Source organism: Plectropomus leopardus, chromosome 21, assembly GCF_026936395.1.
Source record: "Plectropomus leopardus strain MGB_pleo_1.0 chromosome 21, ASM2693639v1, whole genome shotgun sequence".
NCBI classification, from domain to species: Eukaryota; Metazoa; Chordata; class Actinopteri; order Perciformes; family Serranidae; genus Plectropomus; species Plectropomus leopardus.
In genome coordinates this window covers 26411972-26437692 of record NC_142196.1, presented here as the reverse complement: position 1 = coordinate 26437692, position 25721 = coordinate 26411972, and the positions used below count along the sequence as shown (strand labels likewise).

Genomic DNA, 25721 nt, shown 5'->3' with positions numbered 1-25721 from the left:
TTCATGTAGAGCAGGAACGAGTCCTTCACCACCAGCCAGCTGCACACAAACACAAAAAGTTTAACCCTGAGAGCGCTGCAGCTGCAGTCGTCCTTATTCTGTAATTCAGCGTGGATTCTAAAATTTAAAAACTTTTAAAAAATCAAATCTAAAATCAACACAAGTTAAAAACACAAAAACATGTGTCGGCGTTTGTGTCTGTTAGTGTTCACTGACCGTTTGGACCAGCGGTAGCACATTTTGGTGCGACCGCAGCAGTCCCACCCGGGGATCCGATGGCCGCCAGATCGCTTAAGCACCATTCCTTCTCTGAAAAAAAATAAAGAAATAAAATATTCCTATCACAAAATACTGCAAGTCTTCGTCCACCAAAACACAGATGAAGGTTTTTGATAGTACACTGTTTTCCAGCACATTCTTTATGTATTTATACATGCTAAAGGATAATGCTTTTGCTGGAATTTCACATTTTTTGGATATGAATGAATTCAAGAAATTTTATTTTTCTTCCTCTTTTTATTGATTTACTTTTTATTTATTATATTTATTTATTTATTAACTTGCTTATTTATTTACTTACTTTTTTTATTAGTTAATTAATTTATTTATTTACTTACAAATTTTCAGGTATTTTTTTTATAATTTTACTAATTTACTTGGTAATTTTCTGTTAATTTCTTCAATTGTTGCTCATTGCCCTCTTCCCATCTTTTCATAAGAAATCAAGCCAATTTGTTCATTTTTGAAAGGATATTACATGGGGTATACATATTTTTCCTCTTCCCTTTAGTTCTTATTATCAATCTAGTCACATAGGAACTATTTTCTTTGGGAACTATTTGTCTTTTATCTACTTATGAACAAGAGAATAAATAACATGACAGGAAAGAGGATTATTTTTTTATTTCTGGGGTGAACTGTACCTTTAATATTCAAATTAATATTTGATCTATTTGAAACCATTTTCACTGAATTTGTATTAATTTTCTCATTAAACAGCAACATTTTAAGTTGTTTTTAATGTTAAATGTAACTTTTCTTATGCTAATACTTAATATTAATGATCAGATTTAAATACCAAAAAAGTACTAAGTAGTATACTATGATATGTTCGACGCAGAGTTGCTCTTACAGGCCTTTTGGTCCCAGATCGTGGATAAAGGAGAGCTGGCTGACATCAATGAACTCCATCTGAGAGTGAGAAATAAATACAGGTGGTGAGTAAAATATTTATTGTTAACATTTTCCAAGTAGGAGAATCTTTCTGAGGTATTTTTAAGCGCGCTGTCGTCCTCACCGTGGTGTGGTAGTTCCTGTACATCGGCATCTTCAGCAGCCTGTTCAAGTAATCTTCCAGTTGTTTCTGGAACAAACACATTAAATATCGGTTACCCAAAATTCATGCAATAAAATGACAAAAATCAGTATGAAATCAGGTGAGATCAGTAGACGTGGTACCCTGCGACTGGAGACTTGCTCCTCTCTGACCAGCTCGTCTCCTCCTCCTCTGGGGAGGTTCGGCATCTGCCTCGCCTCGCCGGTCGCCGTCTGCCGCTTTATCGTGTGACTGCGGAGAGAAACCACCAGAGAGGTTCAAACCCCAGGATGGTGGCAAAAGTGTGACACTGCTGTAGCTTGTTTCTAATGTTGTTTCAGCAACTTTACTAAAAGTTTATTGATGAAGGCAACAAGAAAAAACGTTTTTCTACAGAGACAATATTCCTTAGACAGGATTATTATCTAGTCACACTAAACTTGTGCAAACTGAAATTTGCAAATATAAAATTCCCCTGATGGAAACATGTCAGTTGCATGCAAATGCATTTATTGCAAAAAGTTGGATGGAAAAACTCTTTTAAGCTTTTCTAGGTCACATGATGCTGTGTATCCTTTGAATGTCAGAGTGAATAAAGTATTTTATGTTTTATTATCATATTAATGTATCACTGTGCAGGAGCAGGAGACGGCCTGCAGCTGTTCACCTGCGTGACGGCAGCGGCAGCCTCATGAAGGTCTTGTAGGTCCTGAGCTCTCTGTGGAGGTCCATGAAGTGTTTCTCCTTCTTCTTCACCAGCCACGTGAACTCCCCGTGCTTCAGCTCGATCTTAAACACCGCCGGCATCGACTGAGGCACAAAGAGTTAGATTTAACGATCTGAAGATAATGATCATGATGTTAAATTATTTGCAAAAGCTTTAAACCCTTCACTGTGACATCTATAGTGCATTATGAGCATTTATAGTGAATTATGATGTGTTCCTAATGTTTTATGACTACACTTATAAACGAACATCAAGCTCTATATCAACAGTCATAAAACAATATAAATGTGACTTATAATAAATAAGAATAAAGTGTCTTATTGATGCTCTTGACTAGTTATGAACTAGAGGTTGACAGATAGGGCTTATAATGCATTATAAATACCTATACTCAGCTATAAACACCCTGTTATAGCACACTTTGACTCCTTTAAACAGCTGATTGTTGATGTGTGTAAAGGCGAGTATAGATGCAGTATTTATATATATACTGTATATATATTTATAATTAAATATTTAAAATTATGTTACAGAATTATGATTTTTTTAAGCATTTTTCAAGTTTTCTAAGTTTGCCTAGTTTTTTTTAAAATTTATTTTTATTTTTTCTGATTTATTTATTTATTGTTTTTTACTAATTTTCAAGGAATTTCCTTGCACTTTTTTTTTTTTTTTTTTTTTAACCAATTTCTTGTTAATTTTGGGTCATTTCTTCTTTTTTCTTCCTTTTTTTTAAACAAATCAAGCCAATTTGCTCGGGTTTAAAGGGGTTAAAGACAGCACCGTGATTCAAGATTGCATCTATAAGAGGCGATAAAGCTGTCCGAGACAAGTAATAAGTACAGAGTGATATTTTTGGGGGCACCTTGTTGACGCTCCTCTGCTGGGTATGGTTGAAGCGGTCCTGAGCTGACGTGAAGCGCTCCACCTCCAGGATCTTGGCGGTGATCGGAGACGACAGGAAGACTTTGGCCTCCTGCTCCTTGAAGCCCACCGTGTGGTAGATGGCCGTGAAAGGCAAACGCTCGCCTGCAGAGAGAAATAAAACAGCAGATATACAAAGAAATCGGACATCAGACGCAGATATATGAGGCGATGTGAGATGAGCGTGACGTTGACGCACACACCTGAGGCGTGGGCGTCGGTCGTGTCGTACTCTCCGTCCTCCAGGTCGAGCTCGCGGGTGTCCAGCGTCTCCATGATGCCGCTCATATCGTTGGCTACCAGCTGCAGGGTGCTGGAGGTTGGCTCGGACGAATGCAACATGGCTAGCACTCAGTCTGGAGCCCGGGGCTCACCTGGAGAGACAGGTGAGGAGGAGAGGAAGGCGTTACACCAGAGGGTCAAACCACATCCCTCAATTTTTCTGTCACGGGACAACCACAGGAAGACAGACGAAGGATGCAGAGACGTTTGAAAATAACGAGCTGCAGATTTAAAGTTTAATAATTGTAACTGAGATCTGGAGACGAGGTGAGAACATGAGAAAATAACAAACTTCAGACAACTTACTAACAAACTTTATTTTTAATTTTCTGATTTAACATATACAAAAGACTTTACAACTGGATATGTCAAACACAAACTGCAATAACACTGTCTCAACCGTAACAGGTGTAAATCAAAATTATTATGAAAGATGATGATAATAATAAAAATAAACTATGTCAATGATAATAATAACAAAATCATATTTTAAAAAAATATAAAAATAAATAAATATAAAATACATCATAATTTAGCAGCAAAAATAACATACTAACTGTAAAAAAAAACAAACCAAAAAGATACATATAATTATATAAATAACATTTTGGATAATTTCTTATTATTATAATTACATATTCAATTATTTTGAATTATGTTACCAAATAATTATATTTTCAAGCAAATTTTCCAAGGTTTGTTTTTGCCTTTTTTTATTTCGATTTTGTTTTGTTCTGTTTTTTTGTTTTTTTGTTTTTTTACTAATTCTCAGGTAATTTTCTCTTAGTTCTTAACAGTTTCTTGCTAATTTCTGGGTCATTTCTTCTTTTGTTCCCTTCTTCCCATGCTTTTGAAAGAAATCAGGCCAATTTTCTCAGAGGTTAATAAGTCGTGTGAGACAAATAATAACTACACACTGAATAACCCGAAGCACAGTTTCTGCACTGAAACCATCACGATCCCTCATCCAACACTCTCTCTGTGTCTCTCTGATGGATTTCCTCACAGCTTTTAAGTCTTTTTCAGTCTTTTAGCTCTCCGTCTTTCTTCCCTTGCTCTCATCTACATCCAGCTGTTTTATCGTCACGCCCCGCAGCGACTTCCATCCATCTCGTCCTCGCTGTCCCTGCAGCCTCACATCAGATGAGACTCCAATCCAAACAACAGGATTATCAGAGGAGGAGCACAGGAAGCAGAGGACCTCTTCATCACATTCCTCAAAATAACTGTGTGTGTGTGTGTGTGTGTGTGTGTGTGTGTGTGTGTGTGTGTGTGTGTGTGAAAGCAGGTCACACAGTGTTGGTGTGTGCACTCATGAATGAGGAGGATTATCTGGAGGGATTTTCGCATAAACTGACAGAAACATGAATGTGACTGAGGACAGGCTTATGGCTTCAATATTTATTGATTTCTTGCTTATTTTTCATCCATTTCTTGTTAAGTTGCTCTTAACCTATTCCCCCTTTTTTTAATTAGGACAACTATTTAAACGCTTTAAGTAATTTCTGCGTGTAAAACATTTAAAAGTCTCTTCAGTATCACCACAAAATAAGGAAATACTTTTTTCTTTTTAATAATGTAAATCTATTTTAAATAATATTTGGAGCTTATTGCGATGATCCAAACAAAGTTAAGCACATATCTTTGGATATTAATCATTGTACTGTGAGAAAATGCTGTTAATTAGATAAATTATTTTATTGTTCAGTAAAAGCAGAAACAACCTGTAATTCTCTCCTGTATGAGGTATTTCCTGCCTCATAATCTCTTAAAAAGTACTTCAAAGAAAAAACTACTAATTATGTTTTGGTTCTGCAGAAAGTTGAATTGCGGTTTGACTGCGGTCTGTCTGCTTTCACTTCCTCCTACAGGCGACACAACCAGTAACCACAGCGGGCAGGTCGCTCTAACATTTCCAGAAAATCACACGCTCTGAACCACACAGGTCAACGTTCAGCAGTTCAGAGGGCGAAACGAGCTTCAGAAACGAGCTGTTTCTTGACCAAAAAACAATTTGTGTCAAATGTGTCAAACGGAAAAAAAACAAACCAAAAAAACTCATTTTCACACCATTATTCTTCTCATTTGACTCTGGATAAAGATTTTCTTTAATATTGTCCCATAATGGGAGCTGTACAGCCAGAATTTAACATTTAATCCAACTAGCTGTTGGTGATACTGAATAAAATCCATGTATCTCAGCTTATAGTAATATATAAAATTACTATTCAAAATAAAAGCCATGGGTCCTGTTTGATTTCCTTCACTATAATAATATTTTTTTTAAATTTCACTAAAAAATAGTTTCTTATAACCATATTTTATTAAATGCTGTTATAACAGTAGTGTATTCAACTTTATTATATGACTGTAGCTACTTTATTTTACTTTATTGTAACTGCAGTTCATTCAATAATTTTGTATTTTAGTCGTTAAGGTAAGTTTAAAGGACATTTGAAAATATTGAGATATACAATGTATTGTGTATCGCGATATAGCCTTAAAATATCGTAATTTTATTTTAAATCCAGCCCTAATATACATGTAAAAATATGTTTGTATAGATAGACCGTCCACTTCCAGCTGCTTAATTATAATCTGTATAATCTCAGTCTTCTGCTCAGTGCCGGGCAGGTTTCTTCTCTCTGGCTGTGTTTCTGTCCGTCCTGTACTTTAATTCTTGCTGGTTTTCTGTTATATATATTTTTTGTTATACTATTTTAAATTCCCTGCATCTCCGGTTCCACCAGCAGCTATTGTTAGACGTCAGCAGACACACCTCGGACACACTTTCACACACATTTCTCTGTCACACAGTTTCAACACAACAGTGACACACAAGATCATAACGCTGTGAATGCTTTGCATACTACACACTATTCACTGTATACTGTGTGTGTGTGTGTGTGTGTGTGTGTGTGTGTGTGTGTGTGTGTATGTGTGTGGGTGTGGACTGTGCATACAGTGTCATGACAGTACGGTAAAGGTTGCTGCGTTTACATCTAATTTGCTTAAGTTTGCAATGGGAAACATTACCTGAATGTCTGAATGTGAGGTTACAGTTCATATATATATATATATATATATATATATATACACACACATATATATATATAACACAAAAAACACAAAAAAAATAAATGAGGCTGAACAGCTCTGCAGAGCTGCAGAGTTGGTGGGAATTTTAAGCGAGTTCAGAACCACAACTGACCGCTTTCCATCACACAAAGTGATTTGATTCGACATTGATATAAAGACATAGATTAATGAAGCCGTCAGTAAATCCTTCTTCTATTTAAGGATATTTTGTGAGGACGTGACTCGAGTTAAATCCACGTGACTCAAACAATACGAGCAAAGTCAGGCCTGAACGCTCAGTATTGACCTTGGAAATAACAAAATATAATTTAAGATGATTAATGCATGCTGTGGTTGGTGTGTGTGTGTGTGTGTGTGTGTGTGTGTGTGTGTGTTTGCATTATGCCCAGCCCAGTAAGCACTCACTTTAATTGGGTACATCGTGGACCATAACCCCCCCAACTGCATCACTCGCCAACCAGGTGGCAGGCTGCTGAGTCCTTATACACACACACACACACACACACACACACACACACACACACACACACACACACACACACACACACACACACACACACACGCACGCACACACGCACGCACACACACACACACACACAATCCTCTTTCTTCCTCTTTTCTCTCACATCCGAAACTTCTTATTTTATCTCTCACCATCACTTCAGCATTTTTTATTTGAAGTCATCGTCTGATGCGGCGAGTCATCAGCACTCAACGACAATCCTGAGATCATCCAAAGTTACTCAGCAGGTAAACAAAGCAAATATTTGGTTGTTCCTGCTGCTTAAATCAGATCAGAGATCGAGTTTCTGGTGCCCTTATGCAGTGACACACAACAAAAGAGGTATGGGACACTGCAGAGAAGTTATGAAAGACGTGCTGGCTGCAGCCCAGACTCCACTTATCCTCTGCATCTCTCTGCAGGCACTTATTAGAAAAATATCACCACAATGCCGTCTGAGGAATAACAAAAGAGCACTTAGTGGAGTGCAGATCTTTGCCAGCAGAAACGGTTCTTCTGAAAAACTCCCAGTTTGACATGAGACCATGCAGAGGACAGAACAAAACCGGCCGCAGTCATGGCGGCCGCTACACGGTGCAGCTGCGTCTGGTGAAATTGTCCCTTTCCAGCTCCCTTAGTTAAGATGATGGCGAAAATAACAAAAAACAAAAGACTGCTTCATCTGGTATCATGCCTAAGTTTAGCTGATCACAATATATCAGGCATGAACCGAGAGCGCGTGCTCGTGCTGCGACCGACCGTGCATTTTTCAGCATATATTTTATTTAATGTCTTTTAACCCTTTGAACCCTGAGCAAATTGGCTTGATTTCAGAAAAAAGAAACATGGGATGAAAGCAATGAGCCAAAAAGAAGAAATTACACAAAAATGTGCAGGAAATTTGTAAAAAGTACATGAAAATTACCAGAAAATTAGTAAAAATAAATAAATAAAATAAAATAAAATAAAATGAAAGAAAACAAACAAAGAAGCCAAACATGGCATGGCAAAAATAGCTTAAAAATGACATATTTTAAACATGTAATTATGATAACTATAAATATAGTTTTTCCCTTGCTTTTTTTTTTTTTTACTCTAAATATTTTCCCTAGCTTTTTAAAAATAATTTGTAAAGTTACTAATTTCTTGCAATTTGTGGAACATTTCTTACCAAGTTGCTCAGCGTCTTTTCTCGTATGTTTTTAAAGACAGCTCGCGTATCTGTTCAGGGCTCAAAGGTTTAAAAACCTGTGAAAGGCATCCGGGAGCAGCACAAAAAAGAAATGTTGCACCAGGCTTTAATGGGTTAAATCTGTATTGTTGAGTCTTGTTATTGCTGAATTTCTTGTCTGCACAACAAATTCACTTTCGTACAAATAAAGACATCGTGAACCTTGAACTTAAATTTGAATCTGCAGATGCTTCGGCTTAAAATAACATTAACTTTGCAAATAATGCTTTACCTGCCTGGAGCTTTCAAACAAAACTTTGTTGACAATTGTCAATAGCAACAACAGTTCAAAGTGACCGACAGGCTGTTTTATTGTCTATTTTACATGAACAGTTTGAGCACTCAGGTTATGGCTTAAACATCACAGTGGGAGGAACGTCAAACTGAGAGCTTCGCCGTTACGTTGCTATTTTTCCCCCCAGAAAATCCAATGACTTGTTGCATTTGTACACTGTTGAGTTTAGACACATTGAAAAAATAAAATAAAAAATAAATAAAAGACACAAATGTGTCTAAAACATAAAAAGAACAATACATTTGAAAGTTTATAAAATAAAATAGGAATTTTAAACACATAATAGCACAAAATAATAAAAATAAAATGAAAAACAAATCTACATCTACCATCTTTTTTCATGTTTTTTTTAAAGGGCAATGTATTTCTATATTTTTTAAAAAATCACAATCACCCTAAAAATTATAAAAAATTAAGAATTTGATGACATTTCTCCGGGCTCTGAGAACTTGTGATGGCATTTTGGTATTTATGGTCATTTCGGATATTTTACAGCAGGAGCTGAAAAACTTAATAACTTGGTTGCGTGATTAATTATTGAAATAATAGTTGTTTTCAAAAACATTTGGCAGCACAAAAAAACCACAAAAACTCACACAGAGAGAGCTGGCACACACGCACACGCACACGCACACACACACACACACACACACGCACGCACACACACACACACACACACAGGGTCGGCTTCCACTGACCTGAGCCTGCAGAGGCTGAGGGAAGCCCAACATCATCATCATCATCATCATCTTCACCTCCCTGAACCGTCTCCACGTCAGGAAACAAACTTTACTCAAAGAGGACACCGCTGTCCTCCTCTGCTATCTCTCTTAAAGTCATGCACACACACTCTGCAGCATGCACACACACGCATTCACACACACGCGCACACACACACACACACACACACACATCCACAGACACACACACACAGTCTCAGAGCAGGACAGACAGTCTGGAGGTTTGGAGCAGAGTGAGACAGCGAGACAGACAGAGGAGGGGTAGACTCAGCCGGGCGGGACGCAGCCCGGAGGGAGGACACCTGATTGGCCCCAGGGGGCGTTCAGGAGCTCACAGACAGCCAATGAGAGCGGAGAGGGGGACTTCCTGTTTGGGGCACCTGTCTGTGTTAAAGGGGAAACTAAACTTTTCAATTCAGTCTCAATCTCGACTCAGCGATTCGTCAAACTGCAGAAACCAATCTGCAACTGTCTGATGATCAATTAATCATTTAAAGGGGACATTTTATGCTTTAACCCTTTAGGGCCCTGCTTTAGTATCACACACACTCTTTAAAAAATGTTACACGTTAATATGATTTTCTACTTTTATTGAGTTAATTTTTTAATCCAACATCAGTCCTAATCATAAACCACAAATATTGAAATATAAAATGAAATATCGGAATTGGCCAACAATTTAGATATTTATTAATGATCAAAGTGAACATGTACAAAACATCAACTCTTTCAACAAGTTGAAGTGTTTTTCTTATTTTGAACAGTGGATATTATTAAAAAGCATTTTATTTCATGTCTCCATCTGCTGACGGGCCGTCATGATACAAATGTGCAGAAGAGACTTGATGATTTTTAAAATTAGGTGGAGAAAAAAGTGGATTTGGTATCAGCTAAATGAGTTGTTATGTATATGTTATATATGTTATATGTAAAAATATTCAGCTCACTGTCAGATAAGACAGATAAAAGCATCAAATCCTCACATCCAACCGGCTGAAACTGGAACTTGTTTGGCATTTCTGCATGAAAAATAACTCAAACAGGTGATCAAATCCAGTTCAGGAGTCCTGGATCTCATTTGTTCGGTTCATATTTTCACAGACTGAGGAAACGGATATTTGGGGTCACAGAGGTCGCAGTCTCCTCTGGCTCGGATGAGAGAGGAAACACGAAAATGTGTTTTAAAACAGTCGACTCAGAAGTTCATGACACAGAGCTGCACACGTTGAGAGCGTCTGTGAGTAAAAGCTGCTGCTGGAAAACTTGCTGAACGAGTGCAGATTTCACACAAGAGAGTGTGAGCGAGCCCGCGAGCCGCGAGCATCGAGCAGCGAGCATCGAGCAGCGAGCAGCGAGCCAGCCGACGTGACTCATTGTTGACATTCCAGAGACGGACGAAAGCATTCAGACTCCCACCCACATGTGAGCACAGAGGCCACACACACACACACACACACACACACACACACACACACACACACACACACACACACACACACACACACACACACACACACACACACACACACACACACACACACACACACACACAGAGCTTTCACTATACCAGCTGAAGAGCAGAAATGGGTACGATTGTGCTTAAAGCTGCATGAAGCATTTAGGATCCTGACTGAGAAGCCATATGTGCATCACACAGGATTTATAATTGTAATTAATGGAAAAAAAAAAAGGTTTGAAAAGCCGAAACTAGAAAGTGGCCACTACCTGCAGTGATTGGACCGACATTATATATATACATATACATATATGACATATTTAAGATGGAAAGGATAACTTTTGCTATCAGAGTGCAACAATTTCCTAAAAAGACGGGAAAATGGATGGAGAACATTACACCTGTACGTTTGTCATTCATTAACTGAGTTTATTTATTTATTTTTATTATCTATTTATTCTTATTATTTATCATTTTATTCATTATTCTAATAATTTATTCATTGTATTATTTAATTATTTTAATATTTATTTAATATTATTATTATTTATTTTTTAATATTTATCTGTTTATTTAATCATTTATCTAGTAATCTATTTATGTATTTATTTTAATGGTTTTCACACCCTTGTTTGTGAACTTAAGTTTCATGAGGACACTCCCCAACAGTCTGGTTCTACTTATAATGTTTATTTTCACCTTTGTTTAATGTTATTTTTCTAAGTTCATATCTGTACTTTTTAGTTTCTGTATTTTTCTCATTGATTCACACACAGTTTGGAGAGGAAAGGCTACTTGGCCCTATGAGGATGATCTGTTTGGACCTTTTCAAATAAAAAGCGAAAAACATTTATAAAAAGCCGCACGCAGGAGTATCTCTGCCTAAATTACAACATTTCTCTGTGGAGTCTGGTCACTGTCACGGAGGAAAAGTGCAGTTCCTGCCCTCAAACTACAAATCATTTTCTAAAACGCTTCATTCGTGCACTCAGTACACTTGTTTCCGGCCCTTAACTTCAGTATTTCAGTCTCCCAAATTAATTATTAATTCTTAAAATGTGCACTCGCACTACTTAATTTGCCGCCTTCCCTCTCTGTGTGCATCCATCCAAAACCATAAAGAGCTCCAGAAAGTTTTTCTGAGCTGGATGAGGCAGCGCTGAAGCCTCAGGGAGGAACCAGCTGTTTTCCTGCAAAACAATGGTGTGTTTAACATTCATTTATTTCAGAATTATTTTTTTTAAAATGCACATGTTACTAAACTGACAACATGACATAAGTATTTAGAGCATATTACATATCACTGTTTAGAGGAAAGGATCCCTGAATCCTCCTGTGCTCTGCAGTTATCCAGAAAAATGCAGAATCCAGAAAAACACGGATGTACGAAGAAAGTCTGGATACAGCGTGGAAGCGGGCCCTGTTCAGAGCTGCTCATTGGCACATGAGAAAAAAACGTTTTTTTCGGGGTATAAAATACTTAGAAAATACTCAGTCCTAATCATAAATATGAAATATTAATTAAATAAAATTTTAGCAATTTAAGTTACAGGTTTTTTCATGATGTCCCTGCGTTTTAAGATGAAAAAATACATATATTTTCAATATACTACATGCAAAAGCCCAGAATGACACCCAGAAATAATACAAGTCATGTTTTTCTGCATTTTTTGACCTGAACAGTCTGAATTTAACTATTTAGTTTCCACAGTGTATTTTAGACTTATTGTAGGAGCTGAGCTACAAATTCACTGATTCAGTCCCTGAAGGGTTAAAGTGATCACCACAAGAAATATAATAGTTGTACAGTAAAATACTTGTTTCTATGGTTGTGTCCAGTTTGAATATCTTGAAAAGCATTTTCCCCGGAGGAGCCTCAGCATGCACAAGAGAGACGAAAATTCACAGAAGCGTGTGAAATACTTCAGCATGTGAGAAAACATGAGAGCCTCTCACAGCGTTTGAGTCCGCAGAGTCATCTGACTGTTTATGGATACGTGCGAGGATCTAAATAACCAACATTTAAGGTGCAGTCTATAGAAATTGCTGTATATAAATACATAAAACACATTAAAAAAAGATGCATAAACCCTTGATGTATTTTCCTGCTCCTGATCGATACGGTGCATCAGCTCGTCTTTATAGGGCTGCTCGTCATCTCCATCGTTTCTTCTTAACTGCCGTCATAATGATCGCTTCTGTTTAATCTCACAGAGCTCGCTGCTCGCTTGTTTTCATGCAGCTGCTTTCCTCTGCTTTGCTTTGTGCATGAGAGACAATATTTCACTTGAAATGCATAATATCCAAAGTTTAGAGGATCTCATACTGCAAACCAAGTGATCAAAACTATTATTGTTATTATTATTATTATTATTATTATTATTATTATTATTATTATTATTACTGTTATTATTATTATTATTATTAGTAGTACACAAAATTTTTTTTTGTTTGTCACTTTTCCTGCTGCATATTTCTTTCATATTTTTGGAAATCAGAGCCTCGTCACAGACCTCGAGATGCAACATGCTTTATTGTCTCCATGTCTTTATAGTTACTGTCCAAAAACCGACTGGGGAAAAGGGCCTGAATATTAAGATTCCCACCATAGATTATTCTCTTTGGAAATCGCCTTTAAGCATTTGATAAATTATTATATAAATTATAATATTTCTAAATTACATAAACACTATAAATTATTAATAATAATAATAATACTTATGTTTTATTATATATTAAAGTATTTTTATTTATATTTAAATTATTATTATAGTAAAGTATTAAAGTTTTTATATTATTATAAAACAATGAACAGAAATCATTTTTCTTTGAATTGTTTGTCACTTTTCCTGCATACTTAATAAATTATCATTACATAAATTGTAATTATACTATCAATTATTATTCTGACTACTACTGTTGCAATTATCATTATTACTGTTATTATTATTATTATTATTATTATTATTTCTATTATGAAAAAACAGAACAGAATTACTTTTTCTTTTTTTTGTAATTTTTCCTGCTGCGTACTTCATTTTTTAAATCACAGCCTCGTCACAGTCAAACACAATGAACCTGTGAGGTGATTTACCACCAGAACAAACAGGTTTTTTTCACTGCAGCACATGAGCGTTTTTGTGTCTGTGCTGCAGGATGGCAGGCAGCCAGCGCCGACGTGACTCAGAGAAAAAAATCACAAATAAGACTCAGTCGGCGTCTCAGAGGCGCAGAAACATGAGCAGAGCCGCTCTGAGCGACAGCAGGACACTCGGTGACTCGTGAGGTGCTGCAGGTGGTCAGTAATAACTGACCAGGACAGACACTGTGTGACGCTGCCGCCCAGTGGACACGTCCGTCAACTGCAGGATCTGTTTACTCTGATCTCACATACTGTTGTTTTTTATTGCACATAATCCTCATGATTATCGGGGCCCGAATTTTGCCATTTTGGAGATTATCTGTATTATCGGCGTATTTTAATGATCACCGATAAAACTGATTAATTAAAAAAGTGCAGAGAAAAGTGTCAGCATGGGAGCAACTTTTACTTTGTAAAACCTCAGGGAGCTGTTTGTATTTATTTATTGATTTGTTTGTTTATTTATTTACATTTCTAAAAACAAAAGGTTGCTGGTAATTTTATAATGCATCTGGTGCTGAAAGTTTTGATTAAACATTTGCTAAAAGCATTTAAACAAAGTTTAAGATTTTCTTTTTTTTTGTAAATGCATATCGGTTTCAAATATTGGTGATCAGTCTCATTAACTACTAATAATTGATATCAATATCAGCCCTGAAAAACCAATATTGGTTGCCCGTTAATATAAACATCTCATTTTAAGGGAAAAAAACACAATTCTTATTTTGAGGTGATTATATACTGGAGAAAACAGACTTTTTATATTATATATCACATTTCTGAAAATATATCCCCCTAAATCCTCCACACTGCAGCTTTAAGATTTAGAAAGGAGTCCTCTCTTCATCTCAACGTGAATTAAAAACTCAATTTTAGCTGCATGTTTTGTGTATTTTTCTGTCTGTTTTTGAGTGTTGGGTGGGTCGGGGGGCTCTTTTACATGTTTGGGCCCGGGGTCCTGCTGTCTGATTATCCCCCCCTGTGTGAGATGAATCCTGACTGCTGACATTTTTAGCAACATGGGACATTTTGATGAATGCAGAGTGACATCATGTGACTGTCAGTTTGCTGCACACTTCCTGTTTCTGTCAAAATATTATTACAACACGTCCGATGCTCGAGTGGCCCCGATTTCTTCTTTCAGCGACGGATTATAGAGCGATTATTTCTTTCTTTAGGGAGGTGAAGTCTCCTCTTGTTCTGCACAAGGAAGCAGCTTGTTTCTTATCCGCTGATCATTATCTCCTGACTCGAGACTCAATTTAAATGCTTCCACCGGCTGAACCAGTGGCACAACAGGCCGTGTGTGCGCTCACTTCACCGAGACATTTTAGGCATTCAGCTGACACTCCTCACAACACATCCCCACCACGATGAGCAGCATGAGGAAGCTCACAGGTCACTGAAATACCACAAACACACCCGCTCCATTCAGACATTTTTTTCCACCAACACACGCCACAAACACGCCTCAAATCGATCCAATGTAACGGCCTGTTTTTTAACGGCACGTTCATGAGGCAGGGTTAGGAGATCTGATGACATATACCACAAAGAAATATACAATTTTACTATCAGTTTAATGTGTGAGAGTGCGAGATGACACTGTGGGCAGCGTTACAAAGCAAAGAGCATCAATGCTTTACGACAAAATGGGATTTTAACACTTTGAAACCTGAGCAAAGTGGCCTGGTTTCCTTTGAAAAGAGGGTGATGCTCAGTGCAACAAAAGATGACCACAAATTAGCAAGCAATTTGTAAAAAATACAAGAAAATGACCTATAAAATTATGATGGAAAAAGAAGAAAATACACACACAAAAAAGAAAGACAGTAAAAGATAGATAGATAGATAAATAAATAAATAAATAAAGAAATACTTTTATTAATGAAATTTTTTTTTTTTTAATTTTTATTTAACTTTTTCCCCCTTTTTTTGTCCGGCTGTAAAGTTATTAATGACGCCGTGGTTGGGAAACGGGAGGCACTTTCAGATGTTCGATGTTCAAGCTTTTGTTTTTTTGTGATATATTTGTAAAATGATAAAAAAGGTGCAGGTGTTTTCTCTCCTGCAGAAACATCAGACCTGTTGCTGTAGCAGGAAAAGCTGAGCGCAGAGCGATGAGTGAGAGGACAGCTGGAGGCAGCTCCCTGCCTGTTTAAATTTGCTCTTGGTGGAGTCCTGGATTCAATAAATCCTCCAAACTTCCTTCTGATAAGACAGTAAAAACACACACTTTATCCTGTTATTAAACTCTGCTGCGCCTGCTGGAAATACTTGATGGGAATTTATTTCATGCTTGAAACAGTGAACGCGTCTGATGCGACGGCAGCCGCTGACACGGCCGAGAAAAGTGTGAGAAAACGGAGCGAGAGATGCTTTTTACCCGCAGGGAAGGTTCTTCAGAGAGTTAATTCAACCCGACGTGCTGCTGCGCTGAGAATCAAACCTGCGACCTTTTGGTTACACAATCACGTCTTTAACCTCTGATCCGCAGTCACTTTGTGTTACTGAAAATCCTCCTTTTTCTGCACATTTTAGCAGCGTTTTAGTCCACTCCACTTACTGTTTTACACCGTTTACACCTCTGTGCAGCAGATTTATACTCCTCTTTATGAATATTCATGTCCTATATTCTCTCTTTTATTGCAATAACTGTTTAAGATACATTTTATCTAATATTTAAACTTTGTCTCATTTTGTTTTTACTTGATCACTTTTACTGTGATCTTGTTTTTCTCTTTTAAACATATTTAATGAGCATTGTTGGAGGGAGCCTGAGATTTTTAAGATGTTATTGTTGTGCAAATAACAAATAAAGAACTTAAACCTACAGAAATATGTAATAACTATCTTGCACTGCAGTTTGGTGAGTGCATGTGCTCCACCTCTGGCTCCAAAACCACAGTTTTTATTAGCTAAATGTATTCCACTTAATGTTTATTTCCATCATAGAGTAAGTTTATTATCATTATCATTAAATTTTACTTGAATTTGTTTTTAAGCTGATGTCTACACACACGCACTGTTCCTTTTTTTCTTTTAAATGTATTTTTTAAGCTTGAATGCTTATTTATCTTAGATATTACTTTGTGCTCTGCATGGTTGAAAGTGTGACAAGAAGAGCATCTGTCCTACAATATTTTGGATACCGGCAACACGGCACGAGCTTCCGTATTGTGCAAGTCTGAGTCAACACCTCCGTGCACTTTAATATCACCACTGATATTGTTATCGTGCTTTTTAACAATGTTGTTGCATATTTTTCTCATATCATGCAGATCTTTGGTCCACATGCAAAACTGCAAACAAAAGTGCTCTACAAACTTTCTCTCAACAGCGTGTGTTTGTCTCTTCCCTCTTTCAACACCATAATCCACCTGTGCACAAAACCAGCTTCATCAGGAACGACTTCCCAGTTTGGTGTGAACAACCTGACCTCAACTGATGCAACACCACAAACTGTTTGTCTCATTTCAGTTTTCATCCTTCCTGTTGTGATAACTGTGTGTGTGTTGATGCATGTGTCCTAAATGTAGTCCAGATTGTGTATTTGAGTGTAATCAGTGAATTTGCAGCTCAGCTCCTACAATAAGTCTAAAATACACTGTGGAAACTAAATAGTTACATTCAGACTGTTCAGGTCCAAAAATGCTCCATAGAAACCCATTCAAACTGACATTTTTGATCCCACAGCCATCAGAGCAGAAAAACAGGACTTATTTTTGGGTGTCATTCTGGGCTTTTGACTCTGAATTTGTCATTTTGACTATTTTCCACCTGATGGGAACAAAGTTAGAAAATTATCTTAAGGTATAATATTTTTTATAGTAAATCCCGGCAGCAGGTTCTGGAGGACAGTCTTCTCACAGACTGTCCACATACATTTGGCCACATTCTGCAGCAGGCAAATACTAATCAATATTTCACAATAAGCAGAGACAGGTGAGTTTATGTAATCCAACCTGATGGGCCAGTTCCTGCATTTTAGTGGCAATAATGCCCACAGTGTCACAATCACACCTTCCAGTGTTACATAAGGCTGCAGGCCTTAAATGACTCAAGATTCATTTGAGTCATTTAAATTAAGATTAATTTAGTTTCTTTTTTCAAAACATGGAAAACAAAACATTTTCTGCTAATTGCAGGAAATTGGTAAATTTGAAAAAATATATTTATAATTATCATAATTGTGTTTTTGAAAAATATTTCAGAGGTTTATTGTAATTTTTAAACACTTTTTCGGGTCATTTACTTTATTCTTTTTTTAAACTAATCTATTTTTTGTGCTAATTTTCAGGTAATTTTCTTGTACTTTTTTTTTAACAATTTCTTGTTGATTTCATTGCTTTCCTCACAATTTTTTTGAAAGAAATCAAGCCTATTTGGTTTCAAAGGGTTAACAAGCGTAAATCTGAAACCCTGACCGACCGAATTTTAGCAAAGAAAAGAGAAAAGACATCATGAGATATTTCTTCTACAATGTAAATTCTGCAGACATTATGACCTGTTAGAAACGGTGTTTGTGCTCCAGTGTGTGTGTGTGTGTGTGTGTGTGTGTGTGTGTGTGTGTGTGTGTGTGTGTGTAGAGGCATTTTACTGTTGTCAATACTGATAAAAGGCTGGACCTCTCCCACCGCGCCCACGGCCCCTTGAGCTCTGCTTTACCTATCTGTGTGTGTGTGTGTGTGTGTGCACGTGCATAGGTGTGTGTGTGTGTGTGCACGTGCTTAGGTGTGTGTGTGTGTGTGTGTGTGTGAGAGAGAGAGTTGGGTACAAGCGCGCAGACACACCCACAAAGTCAATTAAGCACTCCCCGGCTGTGGACTGTGTTTGCTGGAAGAGCCATTATGTGAATATGTAGTCCACACACACACACACACACACACACACACACACACACACACACACACACACACACACACACACACTCACAGGATCCTACCTGTGGACAGTAATTGTAAAGCCAAGCCCATTAGTCAGAGTCTCTGTGGGAGTACAAACGTGAGTCAACTTTCCCCCGTTAAATTCAAGACAAAAAAAATACACACACACACACACACACACAAACTGGACAGGCAGGTCCTTGTAAAACACACACGCACACACACACACACACACACACACACACACACTCACAGGATCCTACCTGTGGACAGTAATTGTAAAGCCAAGCCCATTAGTCAGAGTCTCTGTGGGAGTACAAACGTGAGTCAACTTTCCCCCGTTAAATTCAAGACAAAAAAAATACACACACACACACACACACACAAACTGGACAGGCAGGTCCTTGTAAAACACACACGCACACACACTCACACTCACACTCACACACCCATCCACTCACAAAGTAAAGAGAAATAAGACACAGCACGTCCTCTTTCCTCAGACTTCCTCTCCATCACATCACAGCCGCGTTACAAAAACGTGTTCAAGCCCCCAAAAACCGCCGTGTCGTAACCCCACGAGGCTTGCAGCAGCATCGTTGCAACACGCGACTCCTTTCACAGACACTTTCTGCACTGAAATGTTCCCGCGGACGTGAGAACTGAAGCGCCACGACTCCCAGGGTGCATTTCAGGGAGAAACATCATCGAGCTTAAAATCAGAGTAAAAACATTCAGTCGATTAACTCTTTGAAACCTGGATCGACGTGCTGGGTGAAGACGGCCCTCACGAGCATTTCAAACCGTGAGCACGCTGCTTTTAAAAAAATACATAAATAAACGGAAAAACAACAATCTGCAACTCAGCATGAAATGTCTCAAAAACAAAAAAATGATCAAATAACTGTGGGAAGCAAGAAACTCATTTATAATGATGATTATTACATATCTAAAATGAATCTACAGAAAATATTAATATTTTATTGATAATATAAATAAATTCATATTATTATTTATTCATTTATTTATTTATTTAAATTTTATTTGTTCAGTTTTTCAGGTCGTTTCCTGATTTTGGTCTTTTGTTTTTCTGTTATTTTTTGTGCACTTTGACCTAATGTGACCTTTTATATCTTTATCTCTTTTATTGTAACTCTAAATGCTATATCTATATTATGTTCCACTTTTTATTGCTCTGTAAAGATAAAGCTACCTTGCCAAATATTAGGTCATTTCTTGTAGATTTTTAAGAATTTCTCGCTTATTTTGAGCGTCATTTCTTGTTTTTTCCCATTTTTTGTGAGGGATCAAGCAAATTTGATCAACTTTGAGTGTTAAACTCCAGTGTGCAGGATTTAGGGGGATATATTGGCAGAAACTGAATATAATAAACATGTTTTCTTCAGTGTATAAATCAGCTGAGTGTTGAGTCGCCTCACCTGAAACACACACGGCTCCTCTAACACCATCATCAATATATAATCTATAAATAAGCATCACTATTGTTGACGCCGTCATCTCCTGACCTCATTAATCACGAGTGTCAGGATGTGACTCACCGTCAGCTAAAAAATATGTTATTATATAAAGATAAAAATACTTTTATTCATCATTTTCGAGGGGAAATCCAGAGTGACATATCGCAGTTTGGCTCTGATTGAAGTTAAATGACACGTCCAGTGAGTGTTTCAACGCATCCTTAAAAGACGGTTTTATGATAAAGTGTCTGTTTTCGTTCATTCAAGGTTTATTATAACGAGAACGAGAACAAAAACTGGGTATTACTGTACTGAGATACAGATAAACACACATAATATTTTATTTTATTACATTTTCAGTTGTTATTTTTGTATTTTGAAGCTTGTTGAGTTATATTTAGTTTTAAATTGGCTATATTGTCTTTTATATTTGTTAAGCACTGCTTTTATTGTTTTATTAGTATTATAACTTTATTTATAAAACACAATTTATGTATAAAATGCAACACAAAGTGCTGAACATATAAGAACAAAAACATTTTCTGTGATTTTAGGACGTTTATAGGATTTTAGGATGTTTATAGGATTTTAGGTTGTTTCCAGGATTTTAGGACGTTTTCGGGATTTTAGGACGTTTATAAGATTTTAGGACGTTTATAAGATTTTAGGACGTTTATAGGATTTTAGGACGTTTATAGTATTTTAGGACGTTTATAGGATTTTAGGTTGTTTCCAGGATTTTAGGACGTTTTCAGGATTTTAGGACGTTTATAAGATTTTAGGACGTTTATAGGATTTTAGGTCGTTTTCAGGATTTTAGGGTGTTTCTTAGATTTTGGGACATTTGTGGGGAAAAAAAACAGTTGAGACTGCAGGCTTAGACAAGATAAAACAGCCATCAGTTAAAAAACAAATTATAACATGAAAAATAAACCATTGCAACCCTGCAGCAAAGACAAAATAACTAAAATACACATTTTTTTACTCTAGATTCCGTGTTTTTATTCATGAAATGTGCTGAAATGTTCCAGACTGTAGGTACAAACAGCTAAAATCTACTGCAATGAAAGCATTAAATCCTGTTTTATGACCTTTTATTATGTCCAGTTTAAGTTAAGGCCTCAGTTTTTTTTCCTCAGTGACCGCAGACGAAACATTAAAAGCACTTTGTGTTTCTCACTCGGAGGATTTTCCAGCTCGTGCTGCAGCGGTTGTCCTGTGATGTGTGCCGCGGTGACCCACAGAGGTGACGAATCACACGTGTCAGAAATCTCAGCGACTGCAGATCCACTTCAGAGAGGACGGAAACATTTAAAGGGTAACGTCAGTATTTTTCACCCTGTTGTCCAACATGTTTGTGTTTAAATGACTCGAACTGGTCCAGGATTCAGAAAAACTGCTGCAGCCGCAAAACGGGCTGCAATGTAACCGCTGCAGGCAGCGGTGCAGCGTCAGTTTACATCCCATAAAAACGTTTGTTTTTGTCACTGACAGGCTCAGTCTGACAGGATTTTAGGGACATTCGAGGACTTTGAGGCATCGCAGGGTGTTTTTCTCTAATTTCAGGACATTTCTAGGATTTTATAACATTTGTAGGATCTGAGAACATTTCTTAGATTTAAGGACATTTGTAGGATTTTAGGACATTTCTCTGATTTTAAGACACTTATTGGATTTAAGGACATTTCTAAGATTTAAGATTGTTTCTAGGATTTAGGACATTCTTAGGATTATGAGGCATTTGAGGACTTTGTTAAGCCGCTCCTCAGATTTCAGGATGCCTCTTGGATTTCAGAACATTTCTAGGATTTTAGGACATTTCTTGGATTATAGGACATCTCTAGGATTTTATAACATGTAAGATTTGTGAACAATTCTTAGATTTAAGGACATTTGTAGGATTTTAGGAAGTTTCTCTGATTTTAAGACATTTCTTGGATTTAAAGACATTTCTAAGATTTATAAATGTTTCTAGGACTTCAGGACATATCTCAGTTTTTAGGACATTTCTTGGATTTAAGGTCGTTTCTCGGATTTTAGAACATTCTCAGATTTTATCAGGTTTCTTTAATTTTAGGGCATTTCCAAAATTTAAGCACGTTTCAAGGATTTAAGAATGTTTCTGGGATTTAGGACATTCTTAGGATTATGGGGCATTTGAGGACATTGTTAAGACATTTCTCAGATTTCAGGATGCCTCTTGGATTTCGAACATTTCTAGGATTTTAGGACATTTCTCAGATTTTAGAATGTTTCTCGGATTTTAAGATGTTTCTAGTGTTCAAGGACATGTCTAGGATTTAGGACATTTCTAGGATTTTCGGATGTTTCTCAGGTTTTAGGACATTTCTGGGATTTCAGGTCAGTCAGTGGCGAAAACAAACGTTTTTAATGTACATACAGTCAATGCAGAAATGCCCCAAGTGCTTACATTAGAGCCTGTTCCACTTCTGCACCACAATCACTCAATACTGGACTGGTTTCAGGGATTGTTGTCCCAATGAGTCACTTATACACAAAATCATGTGAAAATTAGATCCCTTAAAAATACCAAAGTTACTCTTGAACTCAGTGTAAGAAAACAGCTGAGCAGATAAAGGCAGTGATCGTTTTCAGATAGAAATAAAGATAGAAATCAAGCAGCAGAATCACCTTTAAATATAAACCGTCCGTCGGCTCTGATGTGGGTTTGATCGGCGGCTCTGTGGAGCTGCTGGTGGAGGGGGTGTGAGCTGCTGGCTCATATCGAGGAAGTGGTTTTGTTTCTGATCTATCGAGGAGTGAAAATGAGGAAGAAGCGATGACAGACCAGCAGAGCGACACACACATCAGTTCAGGTCGGACCCGTTCCGATCCGCCTCCGGGACTGTGCCTCTGGGCCAGAGATTCACCTCACACACACGCACGCACACACAGACACACACCGTAACGCATGGCTGATATGACCACCGCAATACACACACACACACACACACACACACACCGAGACACCAGGATGCTCCTCGAGACCACTGCAGAGGACGGATGCCTTCACATGCCAAAATAGACCCCTTCACACGAACAGCGCGTCTCCAGCAACGACGCTAACTTTTACGCGCAATTGACCACAAATTACGCATTTACGCACCTGCGCTGCCACAGCAAGAGCAAACTTCACCAAACACAGAGGGGGTTAAATCTCCAAAAACACACACAGAGACACACACGCGGCGTCACTGAAGGGGTTAACGGCGCTGAGAGACTCCTAAAGGAGGTGAAAAGATGTTTTTCTGTCTTACCTCCTGATGTGACCTGAAGAGACAGCTGCTGCTCCTGCTGCTGCTGGTTTGAGTGAGCAGAGGCGCCGCGAGCCGGTGACCAAATCCAGCAGATCTGTAATCACAGCAACAATCAATAACTACATGACTTCCGGTGGCCCTGATTTCAAAATAAAACTCCTCAGTAGTGTCAGGGTTCAGAAGGTTGGATTTTTCACATTAATCTCACAGGTCCTGACATTTTACACGTGATAATTACAGACTATTATAACAGCAATATGTGTGCAAACAACACATGTTGAATGCTACATTCTGCACATACACACTTTGCACCATGCATGTTATGCCATAAGTTTACAGTGATGCATTAAATGCACTTTTGTTTTGTTTTGTCTTCTTTTTCTTTGTTTCCTTATTTCTTTTATCTGTTACCTGCAGAGGGGCTACAGATGTAAATTAGCAGTCCTGCTAACTACAGTATGTTTGCATTTGTATGTTATACTGATGATCATGAATATGCTATGCATATATCCCTTTTAAATAAAATTTTAATTGAATTAAATCAATTTTCATGTTATGCACACAATGTGCCCAATCCTCGTGGGCTGACAAGACACCAAAACTGCAGTTGCAGCAGTCAAATACTTCATTTCATTTCTTTAAAAAGACTACAAACTATTTTACATTTCTGTCTTAAACTAAATTAAAAAAGGTTTCCTTCCTGAAGCACAACTCAAGATTTTCATATTCATCCAAGCAAAAGATGTCGGCATAAATTGACGATGTTTTAGCAAAAATGTACATGTGATAGTGAGGAAATTTACTAAATAAGCTAAATTTACTCAATTTCTGTCAATATTATTGACACTGTGAGTTTGTTTAAATGTCTGTTAACTATAATAATATATGCAACCAAAAAGAAATGATGATTAGAACAATTAGAATTGTAATATTGTGTGTATTTTATTACATATATTTTATCATGGATTTTATTCTATGATTATTTTTACTTCTGTAAAGTGTCTTTGAGTTTCTTGAGAAGCCCTCTACAAATATAATATATTATTATTATTATTTAGAAATCAATGTACCATTTTATTTGAATTTTACAGGATTACCATGTTTATTTTGAAGGGTGAATCGCCTCTCTTCCGGATGCACTTGCTTTTTTCTTCTCTAATTTGCTGCAGCTGACCACAGCCCGTGGTTTCCTCTGTTAAAACCACGCCTGCAAACCTCCTCTGCACACAAGGGAGATATAGTTCACCTGTAAGAGGTTAACACAGATATCATGCATAATATATAACATTAAAATCACACAAATACCACACACGGGAAGACAGGAAACACAGTGAAGTTACTGACAAACTTTGAGTGCCTGCAGGAGTGTTAAAAGAATATTGCAAAGATTTGTGGTTTTATTTTTGATGTAAGACTCTTGGCAGTCTGCGGCTTCATGCACAAACACACACCAGCCTCCGTCTCTCTGCAGAGCTGACATCTGCAATCAGCTCAAGCACATAATCAATGTGTCAGGAGCTCTGTGTTTATGTGGGAGAGAGGGAGGGTGGAAACTAAGTGTGTCAGGGAGGAAGGAAGACGCTGCATGAGAGTTACTCAGAGTTACTCCAACAACCTCGTTTCAGTTAAACCCTTCCAGATGTGGGAGTTTTATCAAACTTCCACTGTAACAGGAAATCAGATTTTTTCATGGTGCTTCCAAAGAAATAATCAGAGACTGTTTCAACATCATTTTGTTCATTTTGTTGCATAGTTAAATGTTGCAAACTCCTGAGTGGTTTCCAAACTGCATGCATGCAGAGAGATTATGGGATGGGGAAATGTGCAGTGCAGTGATATTCAATTTACAGCCTGTGGGCAAATTTCTGGGCCCTAATAGGGTGCCAGGTGGCCCCCAAACCATTTTCTAATTCATGATAAAAATAAAGTGATTCACACTGGGAATTGTTTTTGTACTGTAAGTATACATAAGGTGCCAGAGTGCATAATCTCTGAAATCCTAAAAAATGTCCTGGAATCTAGGAAAAGGCCTTAAAATCAAGAAATGTCCTGCGATCCTGGAAATGTTCTTAAGTCCTAGAAATGTCCTAAAATCCTACAAACATCCTAAAATCCAAAAGGGTCCTAAAATCCAAGATATGTCCTGAACTCTTCGAAATGTCCTAGAATTCTAGAAATGTCCTAAAGTCCTGGACATGTCCTAAAATCCAGGAAAAGGTCTAAATTCCTAGGAACATACTATAATCCTGGAAATGTTCCAAAGTCCTAGAAATGTCCTCAAATCCAAGAAACCTCTTGTAATCCTAAAAATGTCAGAAAATCCTAGAAATGTCCTAAAATCTTAGATATGTCTTGAAATCCTAGAA

At 37.4% G+C, this 25721-nt stretch overlaps 1 protein-coding gene across 2 annotated transcripts in view; it reads right to left on the bottom strand.

Moving 5' to 3' along the window:
* pld1b (phospholipase D1b) overlaps positions 1 to 23456 on the bottom strand; it is a 48619-nt gene extending 25163 nt beyond the window's left edge. The window contains exons 1-9 of one of the 2 annotated variants that reach the window (XM_088071763.1): positions 23356 to 23456; positions 3170 to 3340; positions 2908 to 3071; positions 1983 to 2125; positions 1459 to 1567; positions 1298 to 1363; positions 1133 to 1191; positions 217 to 309; positions 1 to 39 (exon numbers count right to left, since the gene is read on the bottom strand). The exon at positions 1 to 39 is cut by the window's left edge and continues 114 nt beyond it. In XM_088071763.1, coding sequence (XP_087927889.1) covers positions 1 to 39; positions 217 to 309; positions 1133 to 1191; positions 1298 to 1363; positions 1459 to 1567; positions 1983 to 2125; positions 2908 to 3071; positions 3170 to 3308 — 812 coding nt within the window. In that variant the 5' untranslated portion in view covers positions 3309 to 3340; positions 23356 to 23456. Of the gene's footprint in view, positions 40 to 216; positions 310 to 1132; positions 1192 to 1297; positions 1364 to 1458; positions 1568 to 1982; positions 2126 to 2907; positions 3072 to 3169; positions 3341 to 9073; positions 9360 to 23355 lie in introns of those variants that run through there. The other variant, XM_088071764.1, reaches the window with a different exon arrangement.
* Positions 23457 to 25721: the final 2265 nt, after the last annotated feature.